The sequence below is a fragment of the Molossus molossus genome, unplaced genomic scaffold (genome assembly GCF_014108415.1).
Source record: "Molossus molossus isolate mMolMol1 unplaced genomic scaffold, mMolMol1.p scaffold_m16_p_10, whole genome shotgun sequence".
Lineage (NCBI taxonomy): Eukaryota > Metazoa > Chordata > Mammalia > Chiroptera > Molossidae > Molossus > Molossus molossus.
In genome coordinates, this window is record NW_023425345.1 from 77811275 (window position 1) to 77826183 (window position 14909).

The 14909-nt window shown below is 45.8% G+C and overlaps 1 protein-coding gene across 1 annotated transcript; it reads right to left on the minus strand.

Annotated features, from left to right (window-relative positions):
- Positions 1–552: 552 nt before the first annotated feature.
- ZNF740 (zinc finger protein 740) lies at positions 553–11172 on the minus strand. The gene is made up of 7 exons (XM_036252279.1): positions 11053–11172; positions 9894–10218; positions 7150–7299; positions 6720–6809; positions 5848–5971; positions 4811–4929; positions 553–3612 (listed from the first exon to the last, which is right to left on the minus strand). The coding sequence occupies exons 2-7, from the start codon at positions 9900–9902 to the stop codon at positions 3523–3525; spliced, it is 582 nt and encodes a 193-aa protein (XP_036108172.1). The 5' UTR covers positions 9903–10218; positions 11053–11172; the 3' UTR covers positions 553–3522.
- Positions 11173–14909: the final 3737 nt, after the last annotated feature.

The following is a 14909-nucleotide window of genomic DNA, read 5'->3' on the forward strand; positions in this document are numbered from 1 at the left end:
CACCTCTTGCCACCTCAGGGAAGGGAGAGGTTCTCAAATTTTAATGTGCTGGAGAGCCAATCTGTGGCTGCCTGGGATCGAATTCTCAGGTAACGCTGGAGCACAGACCACACTTCATATAACCTCATTCTGTCTTGTTCTGCAGGTTGTTTTCCCTTAATCAGAATTGATACAGTTTCTCTTTTTCTATTGGATACCAGTTTTAATTCTACTTGTTGGCCTATGGAGAAGGGAGACTTGGAATTTTAAAATGGTGGTTTATAGGGTTGTAGGATGGTTGGGGTGAAAAAGGAAGACCCCCATTGTCCCCAGTGAGAAGAATTCCCCAAAGTATATTCTTTTCAAAGATGAGTATGTAGAAAAGCCCCATTCTTTTTATTTAAATATCCTAAATATATCACGAAGGAACATACACTGCACTTTAATGGTAAAAAGATACAAGTTTATAACATCTTATAAAAACTACCATTTAAAAGTGATCTTGTTCATTTGATATTCCCCCCTCAATAGCAAAATAAGTATATTAAAAAAAAAAAAAAAAAAAAAGAGGGTGGAGAGGAAGGGTAGGAGGGATTAAGATAAAAGCCCCAGAGCTAGAGCAGAGGCAAAGAACACCTGGGGAGAGGGTTAAAAGTTGTGGCAGGACTCTGTGCCTCATTTAACCCTCTGATGTCAAGCCATGGGGCACAATCAGTAGCTAAATGATGACAAGTGGCTGTTGGGGTGGACAGAAAAGACAGGGTGCTGGGAAGGGCAGGGCAGGCAGGGCCTGGTATAGCAGCTTACCCAGGAACTGGTGGTGCTACTCTTTCCCAGGTCCCCAAATTTCATGTCCTGGTCTCTGACAGCCTGCCCCATCTCCCCTTCCCTTCACTCCAAACACACCTGAGGCATCTTTCCAGTGCTAGACCCCATCCCAGCAAATGAAGAGTGGGGTGTTGGGCCCAGAAGCCTTTGCAGCGGTCTTAGTCTGTGGTTTCCCTGGGGTATAAGTGGGGCTCCTGGGCACCCTGGGCGCTAAATCACTCCTTTCACATCCATGGCCCCAGAACATCAGTACCTGGACAACTGAACTAACCACCTGCTCCTGAGTCTCCCTCACACCCAATGGTTGGCAGGGGTGGTTTTGGTATGGCTCTGCACATCCACTTAGTTCCCTCTCTCCCACCCCCTCAAGCAGGAAACTGAGGCCTGCTGGGGGCAAGGGCACATTCTGACCTAGACACACATTCGCACACACGGGGGCACTGATCACTTCCATGATTTTCTCCACCTGCCCACCCCAACCCACAACAGATTAGCTGCAAGGAGCAGGGAGTGAGGCCTCCCATTTCCAAAAGTGCTCTTGGGAGGATAGTGTTCTCTAAAAGTATCCTCCTTCCCAGAATGTATCCCCAAAGGTGAATGATAGACAAATTCCAGCCTGAGCAGAGCATCCTCACAGGAAGGGGGCTGGCTCACATGCAGAAAGATGCTCTGCTTACAGAGACCACAGGGCAGGTTCTGGGCACAACCAATGGGAGTGCAAGCCTAACGCTAGAAGAGCAAAGAGCAGCAACCACATTTCCCAAAGTCTCCCCAAAAGGACCTCAGGTACTGTCAGGGAAAACCCAAAGGTGTCATGCCTCTTTTCTCTTTCCCTGAAATCCTCCCACCTCAGAGGTATGGAGGACTGCCCCCACCCTCCCTGCTATTTCTTCCAGAATAGGTAACAGCCAGGAATTTGTTGCTGCTGTTCCCTACATTTTCTGGGAAAAGAAATCACACTTCCTAGAGGTTGCCATCTCAGATCCCCGCTGACAGCTTGGTCAGCTTTCAAGTCTCCATGATTACTTGCCACCTCACAGGTCAGGGCGGGCCACAGAACGCAGGCCACAAGCCCTAGAACCTTCCATAAGGATCTTTTTCTTAGCAGGAAGAGGGTTTTTTATTTCACTTTAGAAAATTCATGTTCACAAGCCCCTGAATTGGGTTAGAAACACCCTAACCCCAGTCTGTTTAGTCAATCTTAAGAACAAAACAAAACAAAAAAGCACAAAAAACCTCCAAGACAAGGCCCTCCAGTTCCCTAAATTGAGTTCCTCAGCTCCTGCTGGAACCTTAAGCACCCTTTAGGTTTGGGATGGGGGAGGCTGTCTTATGCTTATTCTCCCCTGTGCAGAGGCCAGAGAAGGGTTTGGCTCAATAATATGCCATCTCCAAGCACACAAACACGAACACTCACATACCACACACACCTGATCACTTTTTTGAGGGCGATAAGATGGTGGTATTGGAGCAGAGAGGAGCAAAGAATATGGTTAAGAATAAAACCTACATTAGTTTCTTCCTCAGTCCTTTCTCTGCAGCAACTCCAATCCCCCCAATTCTTTGTTGGGTAGGGATGGCCATCAAGAAGGAAGCCAAGATCTTGTTCTTTGGGACCAAAGGCCAGATCCCTATCTCCTCTACCTGAATACAGTGATAGGACTTGGACAGAGAGAACAGCTCACACTGCTCAACAGTCATGTCAGGGGACACGCAAATTTCTTTGTTTCCTGAACAGTTGTTACTCAACCTGGGACTCGTCTTGGGTGGTTCCTAAGAGAGCATAAGGAGGAAGAACTACTTTGATATCCACGACTCCCCATTTAACACCTCTGTTTGGCTTAGGAATCAATGGCAGCGAGGTAGCCACACACTATTTCCAAGGTCAACTGCTCAAAGAGAGAGAAAAGGGCTTCACGAGCCACTCTCACCCAAGTTTCCTCCAAAAGGCACTTAGGCTGATCCCATTAGGTACCAGTGTGGCATGGGCCATTACAACACTCACGGGCACAACTCTTACTCTTCCCCAGAGGAAATAACAGGTACCTGTCCATTCTTCTTGGATCTAGCCCCTGTCTGCTCCTCCTACTATTCTTGCTTTTGTCCCTACAGTGTACAAGGAGGCCAAAGTAAGCTCAGCTGCCATCTCTGATCCTGTTCTCCTTCAAACAGGAGGTGAGGGGCAGGGCTGTGGAACACTGAGGATCAATTGCAACAAAAACTCAATTTTGGAGAGGGCTCGATCACCCATGATCCCTGTGACCATGCCTCCAGATTACCTGTATCCACAGTGCACCCGCTGAAATTGCTTTTGGATAAACAAAAACAAGAACAGGACAAACAAATAAACAAATCCCTCTCCCCAATCTTTTTCATTTCAGCTGCCAGTTGGAGTCCAAGGTTGTGGGAGTCACACTTCAGTCTTGGTCCTGTACCTTGAATCCCCCACCTATGACCTTAGCCAAGGGTCCAAGAACTAGCTTTCCTACCTAGGAATGCTGTAGGAACTTCCCCAAGATACTCATAGTCTCAGATTATTTACAGAGCTGAGGCCCTGGGGCTGCTGTCCCCTGATGCACTCTTCTGGTCTCCTGGGTCCACTCCTCCAGGAAGGGACAGGTACACATGGGGTGGTGGTGGGACCATCAGACTAGAGGAGGGTGCGTTCTTCGGTAGATTCTTCTGATCACTCCCACCACCCAGGGCCCCTTGCGCCTATAGAGAAAACTGCCCGTCGGAAGTCTTGGACTGGCACCCTTGGCACATCCGTTTGTGTCTGAGTAATCGATCTGTCCGAGAAAAACACTGAGAAGAAAGGGAGGGTTAAGTGCCTGAGAAGAGAAACTCAGCTACCTGTTGGTTAGATCTGTCTTCCCCACACAGAAGACACACAACCAATTCCACATTGCCTCAGAATGTACACAGATGGCAGGAATGCACAGTGGTTAAGAATAAACAAGCTCTGAAGTCTGAATCCTGGCTCTGTCACTAAGTAGCTGTGTGACTTTGGGCAAGTTATCTAACAGTTTTGAATCAGTACATTCATCTATAAAACAGGACTAAAAGTACCTACTCACACTGTGGCTCCTTCATTCATCAAATGTTTATTGAGTGTCTATCTCAAGGTAGGTACAGTTCTTGGGGCTGCAGATAGAGTGGCAAACCAGAGGGACAAAGTCTCTGCCTCATGGAACTTTCATTCTAGCGTTTTGAAGATTCAATGTAAGAGCATGGAGCAAAGCTTGAGACATAGTAAAGCATCCAGGAGATGTTGTTATAATTTCTCATCTCTTGTTCTTTGTTTTGGTTCTGGCTCTTACATTCTCATCACATCAGATACTGACCCCCAGTGCAGAGACTATATTTCTTCCTCCAAAGTGCACCAGCTCTGAAGTTTGACTGAATCCTGGCTCTGCCCTTGATCTGCTGTGTCCCTGGGAAGCTTAACCTCTCTCAATCTCAATTCTCCTACATGTGAAATGAGGACAACACAGCTACTTTATGGAGTTAATGTAAGAATAGAGAAATCTGCCCTGGCTGGTGTTGCTCAGTGGTTAGAGTGTCAGCCTGTGCACTAAAGGGTCACAGCTTCGATCCCTAGTCCTGATCAGGGTATATGTGGGAAGTGACCAATCGATTTGTCTCTCTCACATCGATGTTTCTCTCCCCGATCCCACCCATTCTCTAAAGAAAATCAATGGAAAATATATCCTCGGGTGAGGATTAACAAATAAATAAATAAAAGAATAATCTATGTCAAGTGTGCTCTCACAGTGCCTGACATAGAGTAAGATCTTAAGAAATGCTATTATTATTATCAAAACTATTCTAATGGCCCCTCCCCAGGATCAGATGCATAAAGGCCAGAGAAATACATCTCACTCTGAGGTACTAACTTGACCATGGCCAGGAACGGCAGATGGCCCCAGGGAGTGGGGGCTGGCCCTGGTTCTTGGGAAGGAAAAGTTTCTGTAGAGGGTAGATGGATGACATGTGAGCTTACCTGATGACACCGTTCACACTGGTAGGGCTTTTCACCACTGTGCACACGCTTGTGACGCTCAAGGTGGTACTTCTGGATGAAGCGCATATCACATACATCACACTCAAATGGCTTCTCACCTGGCCCAAGTGGAGAGAGAAGTTACTGTCTGGAGGTATACATGGCAGAGGCCCTGTTCTAGGTGTTTCCCCAGAAATTTTAACTTTTGGCAATGTGCAGACACCTAATGAGGAAGGATCCAGAAAGCTGTTGGTCTCAGTGATACTAGACACGGAGCCATACACAGAGACAATCTACTTCATTAATTTACATTCTTTTTAAAAAAAATATATTTATTGACTTTGAAGGTTAATATCTTTTTTTTTTAATCCTCACTGAGGACATTTTTTCATTTTTTGTTCAGATAGAGTGGGAGAGAGAGAGAGGAAGAGAGAGAGAGAGAGAGAGAGAGAGAGAGAGAGAGAGAGAGGGAAACATCAACGTGAAAGGGACACATCGAGTGGCTGCCACCCGCACGACCCAACCAGGGCTGGGAACAAACTGCAACTGAGGTACGTGCCCTTAGTGGGAACCAAACTCGGGTCTCTCTGGACCACAGGCCGATGCTCTAACCGCTGAGCCAAACCAAACCGGCCAGAGCTTACCTTCTTCCTTTATTTCTAGTACTTACTCTTTAAAATAAACCCCATACTTTTTTTTTTATCCTCACCCGAGGACATTTTTCCATTTTTTATTCAGATAGAATGGGAGGGGGGGGGAGAGAGAGAGAGAGAGAGAGAGAGAGAGAAAGAAACATCGACGTGAAAGGGACACACCGAGTGGTTGCCACCCGCACGACCCAACTGGGCTGGGGACAAACTGCAACGGAGGTACATGCCCTTAGCGGGAACCAAACCCGGGTCTCTCTGGACTGCAAGCCAACTCTCTAACCGCTGAGCCAAACCAGCCAGGGCTAAAATAAACCCCATAAAGACCACACACATGCATACCCAATTATACACTGTTCTCCCCTCCTTGAATATGAGCAAGAGACTTACCGGTATGAATAAGGATGTGCCTCTTGAGGTGGTAACTGCTCCTAAAGGCTCCAAAGCAGTGTTCACAAACAAAATTTTTGGGAATCTTTACTTGAAAAGAACCATTTTGTTCTACCACCACCACCTGGGGGCAACAATCAGGCATGTCATGAGGCTATCTCTGTCCCCTTCTTGCCCCCATTCTACTCAGGGTCTATTTCCAGAAGCTGGACAAAGTAACCCCTCTGATGCTGTCATCTCCCATATCCCTTAGAGTTCAGAGACCCACCGAGAAAGGAGGTGTGGGTAAGCTACCTACCTTGTCAAACACAATACTTTTTTTTTTTTAATTAGAGTTATTAGACTTTATTTTTTTATCCTTACCCGAGGACATTTTTCCATTTGTCTTTAGACAGATTAGGAGGGAGGAAGACAGGAAGAAAGAGAGAGGGAAACATCAATGTGAGAGAGACACATCAACTTGTTGCCTCCCACATGACCCTGACCAGGGCCGAGGACGAACCGCAAGTGAGGTACATGCCCTTGGCCGGAATAGAATCCGGGTCTCCTTAGTCCACGGGCTGACGCTCTAACCACTGAGCCAAATCAGCCAGGGCAAATGCAATACTTTTAATGGGACCTGAGGGGTAGTCTGCCTGTCCCTTGTCACAGGATCTCAGGCTTCCCTAACCTTCCTTCCCTTACCAAAAATGTTCTGCAGAGGGTAGAGATCAAATAAATGAAATTCATTCTCTGAATGAGATCAGGGCAACACACTTACTGGCTGTTGAGGGACTAAAGCATCTAGGAAAAGTTCCAGGTTGAGTTATAAAAGAAGAAAGAGGAGGATTGCCCCATTAAACTACCAGTTTGGGGATAACCCCATTACCTGCCTTTTTAACTGTCTTTTTTGAATGAGAGGTCTCGGCCAAGCTGTCTTCATCTTTGCGGCTCCTGGACTTATCGCTGTCTTTTCGGTGGCCCTTGGAATACAAATAAAATCTAAACTCACAGTCCATCTCAGAACACAAGACAGGAGACCAAATGCTGCTTTTAGGCAACTTGTAAATGAGAGTATACCATCTGCCCAAAGGTTTAGAGAAAGTACTCATCCATTTCTTCTTCAAATACTCTGGTCTGAAGAGGTTGTAGGTATAGAAAAGACCTTCTTTTGCTCTCTAAAATACCCATATGCATTCATTCCCCAGCCGGATCACCTTACCCCTTCCCTAAACAAGCACTAAGGAATCAAAGCTTGGCATCTCCTGGTAGAGAGCCTGGCCACCCGACCCCCAGGTGCCGCAATGAACTCAAGTGCTGTACCTGACTTGAGCACCTCAGCACATCAGGGCTACCTGCCCGCTCTCCATTCTCGGCCTGCTTGCTGGCAATCTGGCTCAGCATCATCTTCTTGCTGGCTGCAGTGGGAACCAAACTCACACCTGCTAGGCCTTCACAAGCCAGGAGACTTGCCTAAGTTGAAAGGAGATGAGGTGTCAGGTCACCTGGCAGGGCAAAAACAGGCTGCCATCCTCTATAGAACCACCCTTTACTCCTAACTACAAACAAACTGCTTCTCTCTAGGGAATGTCCCTCCTCACTTTGAAACCCTGCTTCTTTCTGGTCTTTTTTAAATCCTCACCCGAGGACATTTTTGCATTTATCTTCAGATAGAGCAGGAGGGAGAGAGGGAGAGAGAGAGAGAAACATCGATGTGAGAGAGAAACATCGAGTGGCTGCCACCCTCATGACCCAACCGGGGCCGGGGACCAACTGCAACCGAGGTACGTGCCCTTAGCGGGAACCAAACGCAGGTCTCTGTGGTCCATGGGCTGACACTCTAACTACTGAGCCAAACCAGACAGGGCCAAACACTGCTTCTTTCAAGAGTCCTCCCTAACTCATCTCACCAGGAACTATTTACTTTGTCATCTATCATTTAGATATACTAATCAAGTATTATTGACACTTTTATCATTAGCACTGTGCTAGATACAGTGTGGGTCTACATATTACTTGGATGTATTTCAAAGCCTTATAAGTGGGCATAAGGGTCTGTCCTGCTGGCCCACTGAAATGGGAGATTTCTAGGAGAATTTCCTCCTTCTTTCAATTGCACTCAGTTTCACAGACCCTGTAGGTGTCAAACATATATTCTACCAGGTCCCAAAAACATGTCATAAGCAAAATTAGATCATTTCACTCTTTAGGTTTTAAATTCTCTAAGTGTTACCAATTATAACAGATATTAAAATTATTGGAAGAATTTTGGAGTTGAATTTCTGTTGACATACCACCAGGCCAGGTATATGTGTACATACCCCAATTTTTTCACATTCCCTGTTCAAAATATAGTTTAAAAATTATATAAGCAAGGAATGTTTAAGAAAATTTCCTCTTTCTACTGTTACGTTCTTCAAACTGTTTTAGCCAGCACTAGAGAATACACCTTTTTTAATGAAGAAAACTTTAAAGAAGTAGTTGGTTAACAAACTTCCACAAGTGATTTATAAGAAATTCCTTTTAGATGATCAGTATATCCTGGAACCCCTTTTGTCTCTCACCTTCAAGGACGTTGGACTAAAAGGTCTGGAGGCTAAAAAACACACACAAAACTCAACCTTGCTGTTTGCATTATATAATCTTGGGCAAATTACTTCACCTCTTTAAACCTAAGTTTCCTTAAATGCAAAATGTTTATCATAGTGTCTACCTTCACAGGGTTAAGGATTAAACTAGGATGTAAATTGCTTAGCAGTGCCCAGTACAAAGTTAGTGATTAGTGAAAGGCAGTCTTCTCAGAATAAAAGTGAACATGATGATGTGAAAGGGTTTGCAAATAGACAAAGGAAGAAACGAAAGGGTTCCTACTCTGCATGGAAAGGAGGAAACTATGCATGCAGCTGGAAGAAAGCCAATTATACTGTACTCAGGCTGCCATCCTGGTGAGACAGGCAGGGGAGGGTCCCTGGAAAAAAGCTGAGAGAGGCTCTAGAGATCCCTACACATAGCTTTACTACCCAGACAACGAAAACATACTGACAATAACCTATCAGGTCATCCTGTCTCTCTAATCCATCCTGTATCCTCACAATGTCAATTGCCTTCTAAATACACTGATCTGATGTCATCCTGCTACTTAACATTCTTCAGAGTTTCCATTCCCTATAGAATAGTCTAATTCCTTAGAAAGGCATAAAAGACCCTTGGGTTACACTCTGCTTAATTCTCCAGGAAACAACTCCTTCATCCCAATTTTTCCATCCATCACTATCTATCCTATCCCTCATTTAAATCCTTTCCTCCTTAACTAGCCAACTATCTGCAGTATTCCCAACCTCATCACATTCTCTCACACCCCTAAGTCTCTGCCCATGAAATTCTCCTTGTCTGAACGCCCTGTTCTGATTTATCATCCTATGCATCCTTCAAGATTCATCTTCTTTTTCCATTCAGGCAGAGGTATTATTTTCTCTTCTGCTGTGTACATATCTCAATTATAGCACATTACTTCAATCAACAGATTCACTGAATCTCTACCAGTCAGCCACTATGCAAGGTAGTATGAATATAAAAATAAGTAACAGACTGTCTCTTCATCTCCCCCCACCCCAAAACATCTAGCCTAGAAGCTTCCTGGGGACTGGGACAATCTTATTCATTTTTATATCTCCCCAGCACAATGCCTTGCATATAACAAGAGCTCAATAGAGTCCTATTGGGAAAACAAAACAAAACAAAACAAAACAAATGAAGCATTCACAAGACTGTTCACTCCCTCATGCCCCTCAACACTTAATGTACCAAGTGTAAACTGAGTACCTGTTGCTTTGCAAATGTCCCATTTAGTGCCTGTGATGCAGTATAGTCTACCTCCTTCATTTGACTGGAAGCTCCCTGAAGGCAGGGGCTGTCGCCTGTCTCCTTTCCTTCCTCTAGATCTCCCCCTGGTGCTTAATACAGAGCTTGGCTCACTGGGTTGGTCAATATGTTGACTAAGGCAGCATTCAACAGTGAAACTGCAAACAAGCTTCCCAGTGATCTTGAAGGAGGACTCTACTTTTTACCTGAGCCATGCTGATTTCTCACTTAATGCAACCCAAAAGTTCAAGGGTTTCTTGATCCACCTTTCCTTAAGACACTGTTGTTTGAAGAATTGTCACCAAATCACTGTAACAACTCCTTCATGTCCCTTCAGTCCTGCTGCCATATTGAACTGCCTTTGTCTTCAAAAAGAACTTCAAAAAAGTGTCTTGTAAATGGTAGATGTTCCAAGAATTCCTGGACTCTGCCTGGCTCCTGCCTATTGTCTGAAGAAAAAGAGCGTGCCAGTCTTCGTTTTCCAACTGAATTCTCTCGATGAAGTTCACGATCTGTTTCAGAAACCTGAAACTGGAAAGGGAGATGGGGCTGTTAGGTGCAACATCCTCAGGCAATACAACCTGTAGTAACTTTTTTTCTCGCTCTATGTGAAGCCGAGAAAGAGAACATTAGTCAAGCAGAATTATCTTTCTAGTTCGAGAACAAACTGTCTCTTGGGTAAGGGGGGAGGGAAGAGGGAACAGTCAAGAAAAGCAAAAGTAACTGGGGTCTCTTTCTGGAGGAACCGCAACAATCCAAATGTTTCGATTTGCTATTTTAGGAATGGAAGAAGGGAGCTGGGGCCCTTCGGGGCTTTTGTGCAGTGGGCCAGTCTGCGAAGCTCGTACTCTTATTAAGGTGGTCAGAACTATGGTAGAGAGAAACTCAGGGGCTATCACTGGGCGCTTGGGTAGCACGCAGAAACCAGACCGGCAGTGTGCACCCGGGCTGGGTCACACGTGCACCTTCTCCGAGTCTGCCCGAAGGTGCAGAAACTCATTGCGGAGGTGGAAGGCAGGCATGCGAAGACCCGCGCTGCGCGTTCCCTCCCTCACTCCAGCCAGACGCTGTGCCTGGAGAGAGGAGAGGGACGCAGGGCGCCGAGGAGCGTGCAAGGTGCGTGCTCGCGCCCGCGTTCCCTCCAAGCAAGCCCCCTCTCTCGGGTCCGTAAAGCTGCGGGCGGGGGGCGGTGCGCGGTGCGCGCGCGCGCGCGACCCCTTCCACTTCCCAGAGAGCCCCCTCCCTTCTCCACGCGCCCCTCCTCCCTTCCCCTCCCCCTTCCCGCGCGGCTCCCCTCGGCCTGCAAGCTGCTGAAGCGCTGCCGTCAGGTCGGACGACGGTACGCTCCCTGGGGCGTGCTCCTACCTGCCAGGCGCGGCCTCCAGCTGTCTCACCCACTGCGCGACGCCTCCTCCAGGCCCCAGCACACTGTGCCAACCCCGTGGCCGTCGCTGCCCCCGCCGGGACCGAGGCAAGTTTACAAACACCAACCCAGGGCCCGCTTCCCCGGAAGCACTTCCCCCTCCCCCCTCGTCCTCTCCGCTGAACAGCTATATACACTTCCGGGTTCGGGAGTTGTTGTTTTTTTGGACTGGCGGTGGCAGCCAGAAAGGGGGTGAGGCCGAGGACGCCAGGCAGCTAGTAAGAGGGCAGTGCCTTCACACAGAAAGACGGGAAGAGAAAGGGTCGGCAGTACGGCGCATGCGCCATAGTGCGGGCGAGCTCCAGGCGGCCATCTTGACTGAGGGCGGGAACGAGAGTCCTGAAATGACTGGCTAGGTGCTCGTTGCAAGTATTTGCTAAAAAATCCTCGAAAAAGCGCCATCACTTTACCTACCTTCCTCGCAGACGTTCTCCCTGTCGCTTCTGAACCTGGAGCCTCAAATAGAGCCAGAATAGTTCTTACCCCGCCTTTTCACGTAACTCGGCCGAGGTTGTCTTTACCTGAGCTTTACATCAGGCCCAGATCTGCAGATTCTGGGGCCGCCCAATCAGCTGGGAGAGGAATTAATTTTATTTCTCTTAAAAAAAAAAAGATTTTAGAGAGAGGAGAGAAACATCGATGTGATGATAGGTTGCCTCCCTCACGCGCCCCGACTGTGATCGAACCTCAATTTGGGTTTGTGCCCTGACCAGAAATGGTCCCACTACTGGTGCATGGGACGATGCTCCAACCAACTGAGCCACAGGACCAGGGGGAGTAAACTTTCTTTGCACACTCCTGCTGTGTACTCTCAACTCCATTCTGAGTGCACCCTTAGGCTAGTCTTGTTTGCTTTCAGACTCCCCGGAGTCTGACATTGGCCTCGCTTGGGAAAAACTGTAGGACTCCCCTCAGTAGGAGGCTCCCCTCAGTGGAGAAGCCGATGGCCCGTGGACCTGGCTTCATTAGGAAAAAGGAGAGGAGGGTTTCTTCAAATTCTACTCCCAACTTTAGCTATTAGGGAGTGGTCCTGCTTAATATGGACAATACAAAGTGCACTTGATGGGCCCGACCCCTGTGGCTCAGTGGATTGAGCGGGAGGTCTAGTTGATACCTGGTCAGGGCACATGCCCGGGTTCGGGGCTCCACCCCTAGTAGGGAGCATGCAGAAGGCGGCCAGTCAATGTTTTTTCTCTCACATGGATGTTTTTATCTCTCTCTCTAAAAAAAAAAAAAAAAACATTAAAAAAAACAAAGTGTACTTGATGGAAAGAAATGTCCATACCATTTAGGTCCCAGCTTCTGTGGTAGGTGCTGTCAGGTTGTGAGTTCAGGAGAATTAATGGCAATAGTAAGAGAAAAAAAAATATTTATGGAAGAAGATAAGTCCTAGCCACTTTTTGCACAAAGGTTTCATTTCCCCAGGCATTCCATTATTTGAGTCACTGACAGCAAGTCCTTGTGCTCATAAAATTGAGATAAAATGGATATAGAGAGAAAAACGATCAGAAATATGTCTTTAATTTTTTAAAAATTAGCTAATTTATTTTAACAAATTCACACAACAAGAATAAAGGCAAAAAATGTTTAGTTTCCCCCTCTACTATCCCATGTTCCTGAAGGTAGTTATTTTTATTAATTTGGTTTATACCTCCAGGCTTTTTTATGTTCATATAAAAAATCGTTTTTCATTCAGAACATATTTTTTGAGCATCTACAGTGCACCACACAATAGATTTTATTTTATTGTTATCTATAATTTTTTTTTTATTGATTTTAGAGAGCGAGGAATGGGGAAGGAAACAGAAAAACATTGATGAGAAACATCAACATCAATTGGCTGCCTCCTGCACACCCCCGACCAGGGACTGAACCTGCAACTCCGGCACGTATCCTGACTGGGAATTGAACCAGCTACCTCTTGGTGTGTGGGTCGACAACCACTAGCCACACCAGTCAGACCACACTGGATTTTATTTTATTTATTTATTAAAAATTTTTTTATTATTATTATTATTATTATTTTTATCCTCACCCGAGGATATTTTTCCATTTTTTGTACAGATAGAGTGGGAGGGAGAGAGAGGAAGGGAGAGAGAGAGAAACATTGATGTGAAGGGACACATTGAGTGGCTGCCACCCGCACGACCAACCAGGGCCGGGGACAAACTGCAACCGAAGTACGTGCCCTTAGCGGGAACCGAACCCGGGTCTCTCCGGACCACAGACCGATGTTCTAACCGCTGAGCCAAACTGGCCAGGGCTTTTATTATTGATTTTTAGAGAGAGAGAGAAATATTGCTGAGAGAGAACATCGATTGGTTGCCTCCAGCATGTCCCCCGACTGGGTATCTGGCCCACAACCTAGGCATGTGCCCTGACTGGGAATCAAACCAGTGACCTCTTGGTGCGTGGGTTGATGCTCAACCACTAAGTTACACTGGCTGGACTGGATTTTATTTTATTTTATTTATTTATTTTTAATATATCTTATTGATTTATTAGAGAGAGAGGGAAGGAGAGAAACACTGATGAGAGAGAAACATCAACATCGATTGGCTACGTCCTTCACACCCCTCAGCGGGGATTGAACCTGCAACCCAGGCATGTGTCCAGACTAGGAATCAAACCAGGACCTCTCAGTCCATGGGACTATGCTCAATCCACTGAACCACAACCAGCCAGGCCATACAGTGGATTTTAGACATCTAAGTCAGTTCACATCTTAAGAATGTTGCATAGTATTCCAACTTAAGTTTGTACTTTTTTTTTTTTTGGTACGTGCCCCTGGTGGGAACTGAACCCGGACTCTCTGGTCTGCAGGCCAACACTCTAACCACTGAGCCAAACTGGCCAGGGCTGTATTTTAATTTGTCCAGACCCATCATGATGAACATTTAGGTTAGTTCCAATATTGTTTTATAAACAATGCCATAGTGAACATTCTTATATAGTTATCCTTTTGTATTAGATAAATTTGTAGATAGGATATGTGCATTTTAAATTTTAACAGATTCTGTGACATTGAATTTTAAAAGTTTATAACAATTTTTGTATTGCCCTAGCTGGTTTGGCTCAGCGGTTAGAGCGTCGGCCTGCAGTCCAGAGAGACCCAGTTTCGGTTCCCACTAAGGGCATGTACCTCAGTTGTAGTTTGTACCCGGCCCTGGTTGGGTCGTGCAGGTGGCAACCACTTGATGTGTCCTTTTTGCGTCAATGTTTCTCTCTCTCTCTCTTTCTTTTTCTCCCTCCCACTCTATCTGAACAAAAAAATGGGAAAAAAAATGTCCTCGGGTGAGGATAAAAAAAAAAAAAAACAATTAAAAAAAACAACAATTTGTGTATTCACTCAGAACCTCGTGTGAATGTCCCCATTTTCTACAACCTTGGCAATACTGGATGCTATGAATTTTTTATACAGTTGCTAATTTGATAGGTGAAAAATAGTAACTTTATTGTTTAATTTGCATGTCATTAATAGTGAAATTGAGCATCTCTTGTTTACCATTTTCATTGTTTTTGTAAACTGCCTGTTCATTTTTAGCCCTTTAAGGAAAAAAGTAGATCATAAATAGATCATCTGTCTATTTCTTTTTTTTTTTTATTCTCACCTGAGGACATTTTTCCATTTTTTGTTCAGATAGAGTGGGAGGGGGAGAGAGGAAGAGAGAGAGAGAGAGTGAGAGAGAGAGAAAGAGAGAAACATCGACGTGAAAGGAACACATCGAGTGGCTGCCTCCCACACGACCCAATCAGGGCTGGGGACAAACTGCAACCGAGGTATGTGCCCTTAGAGGGA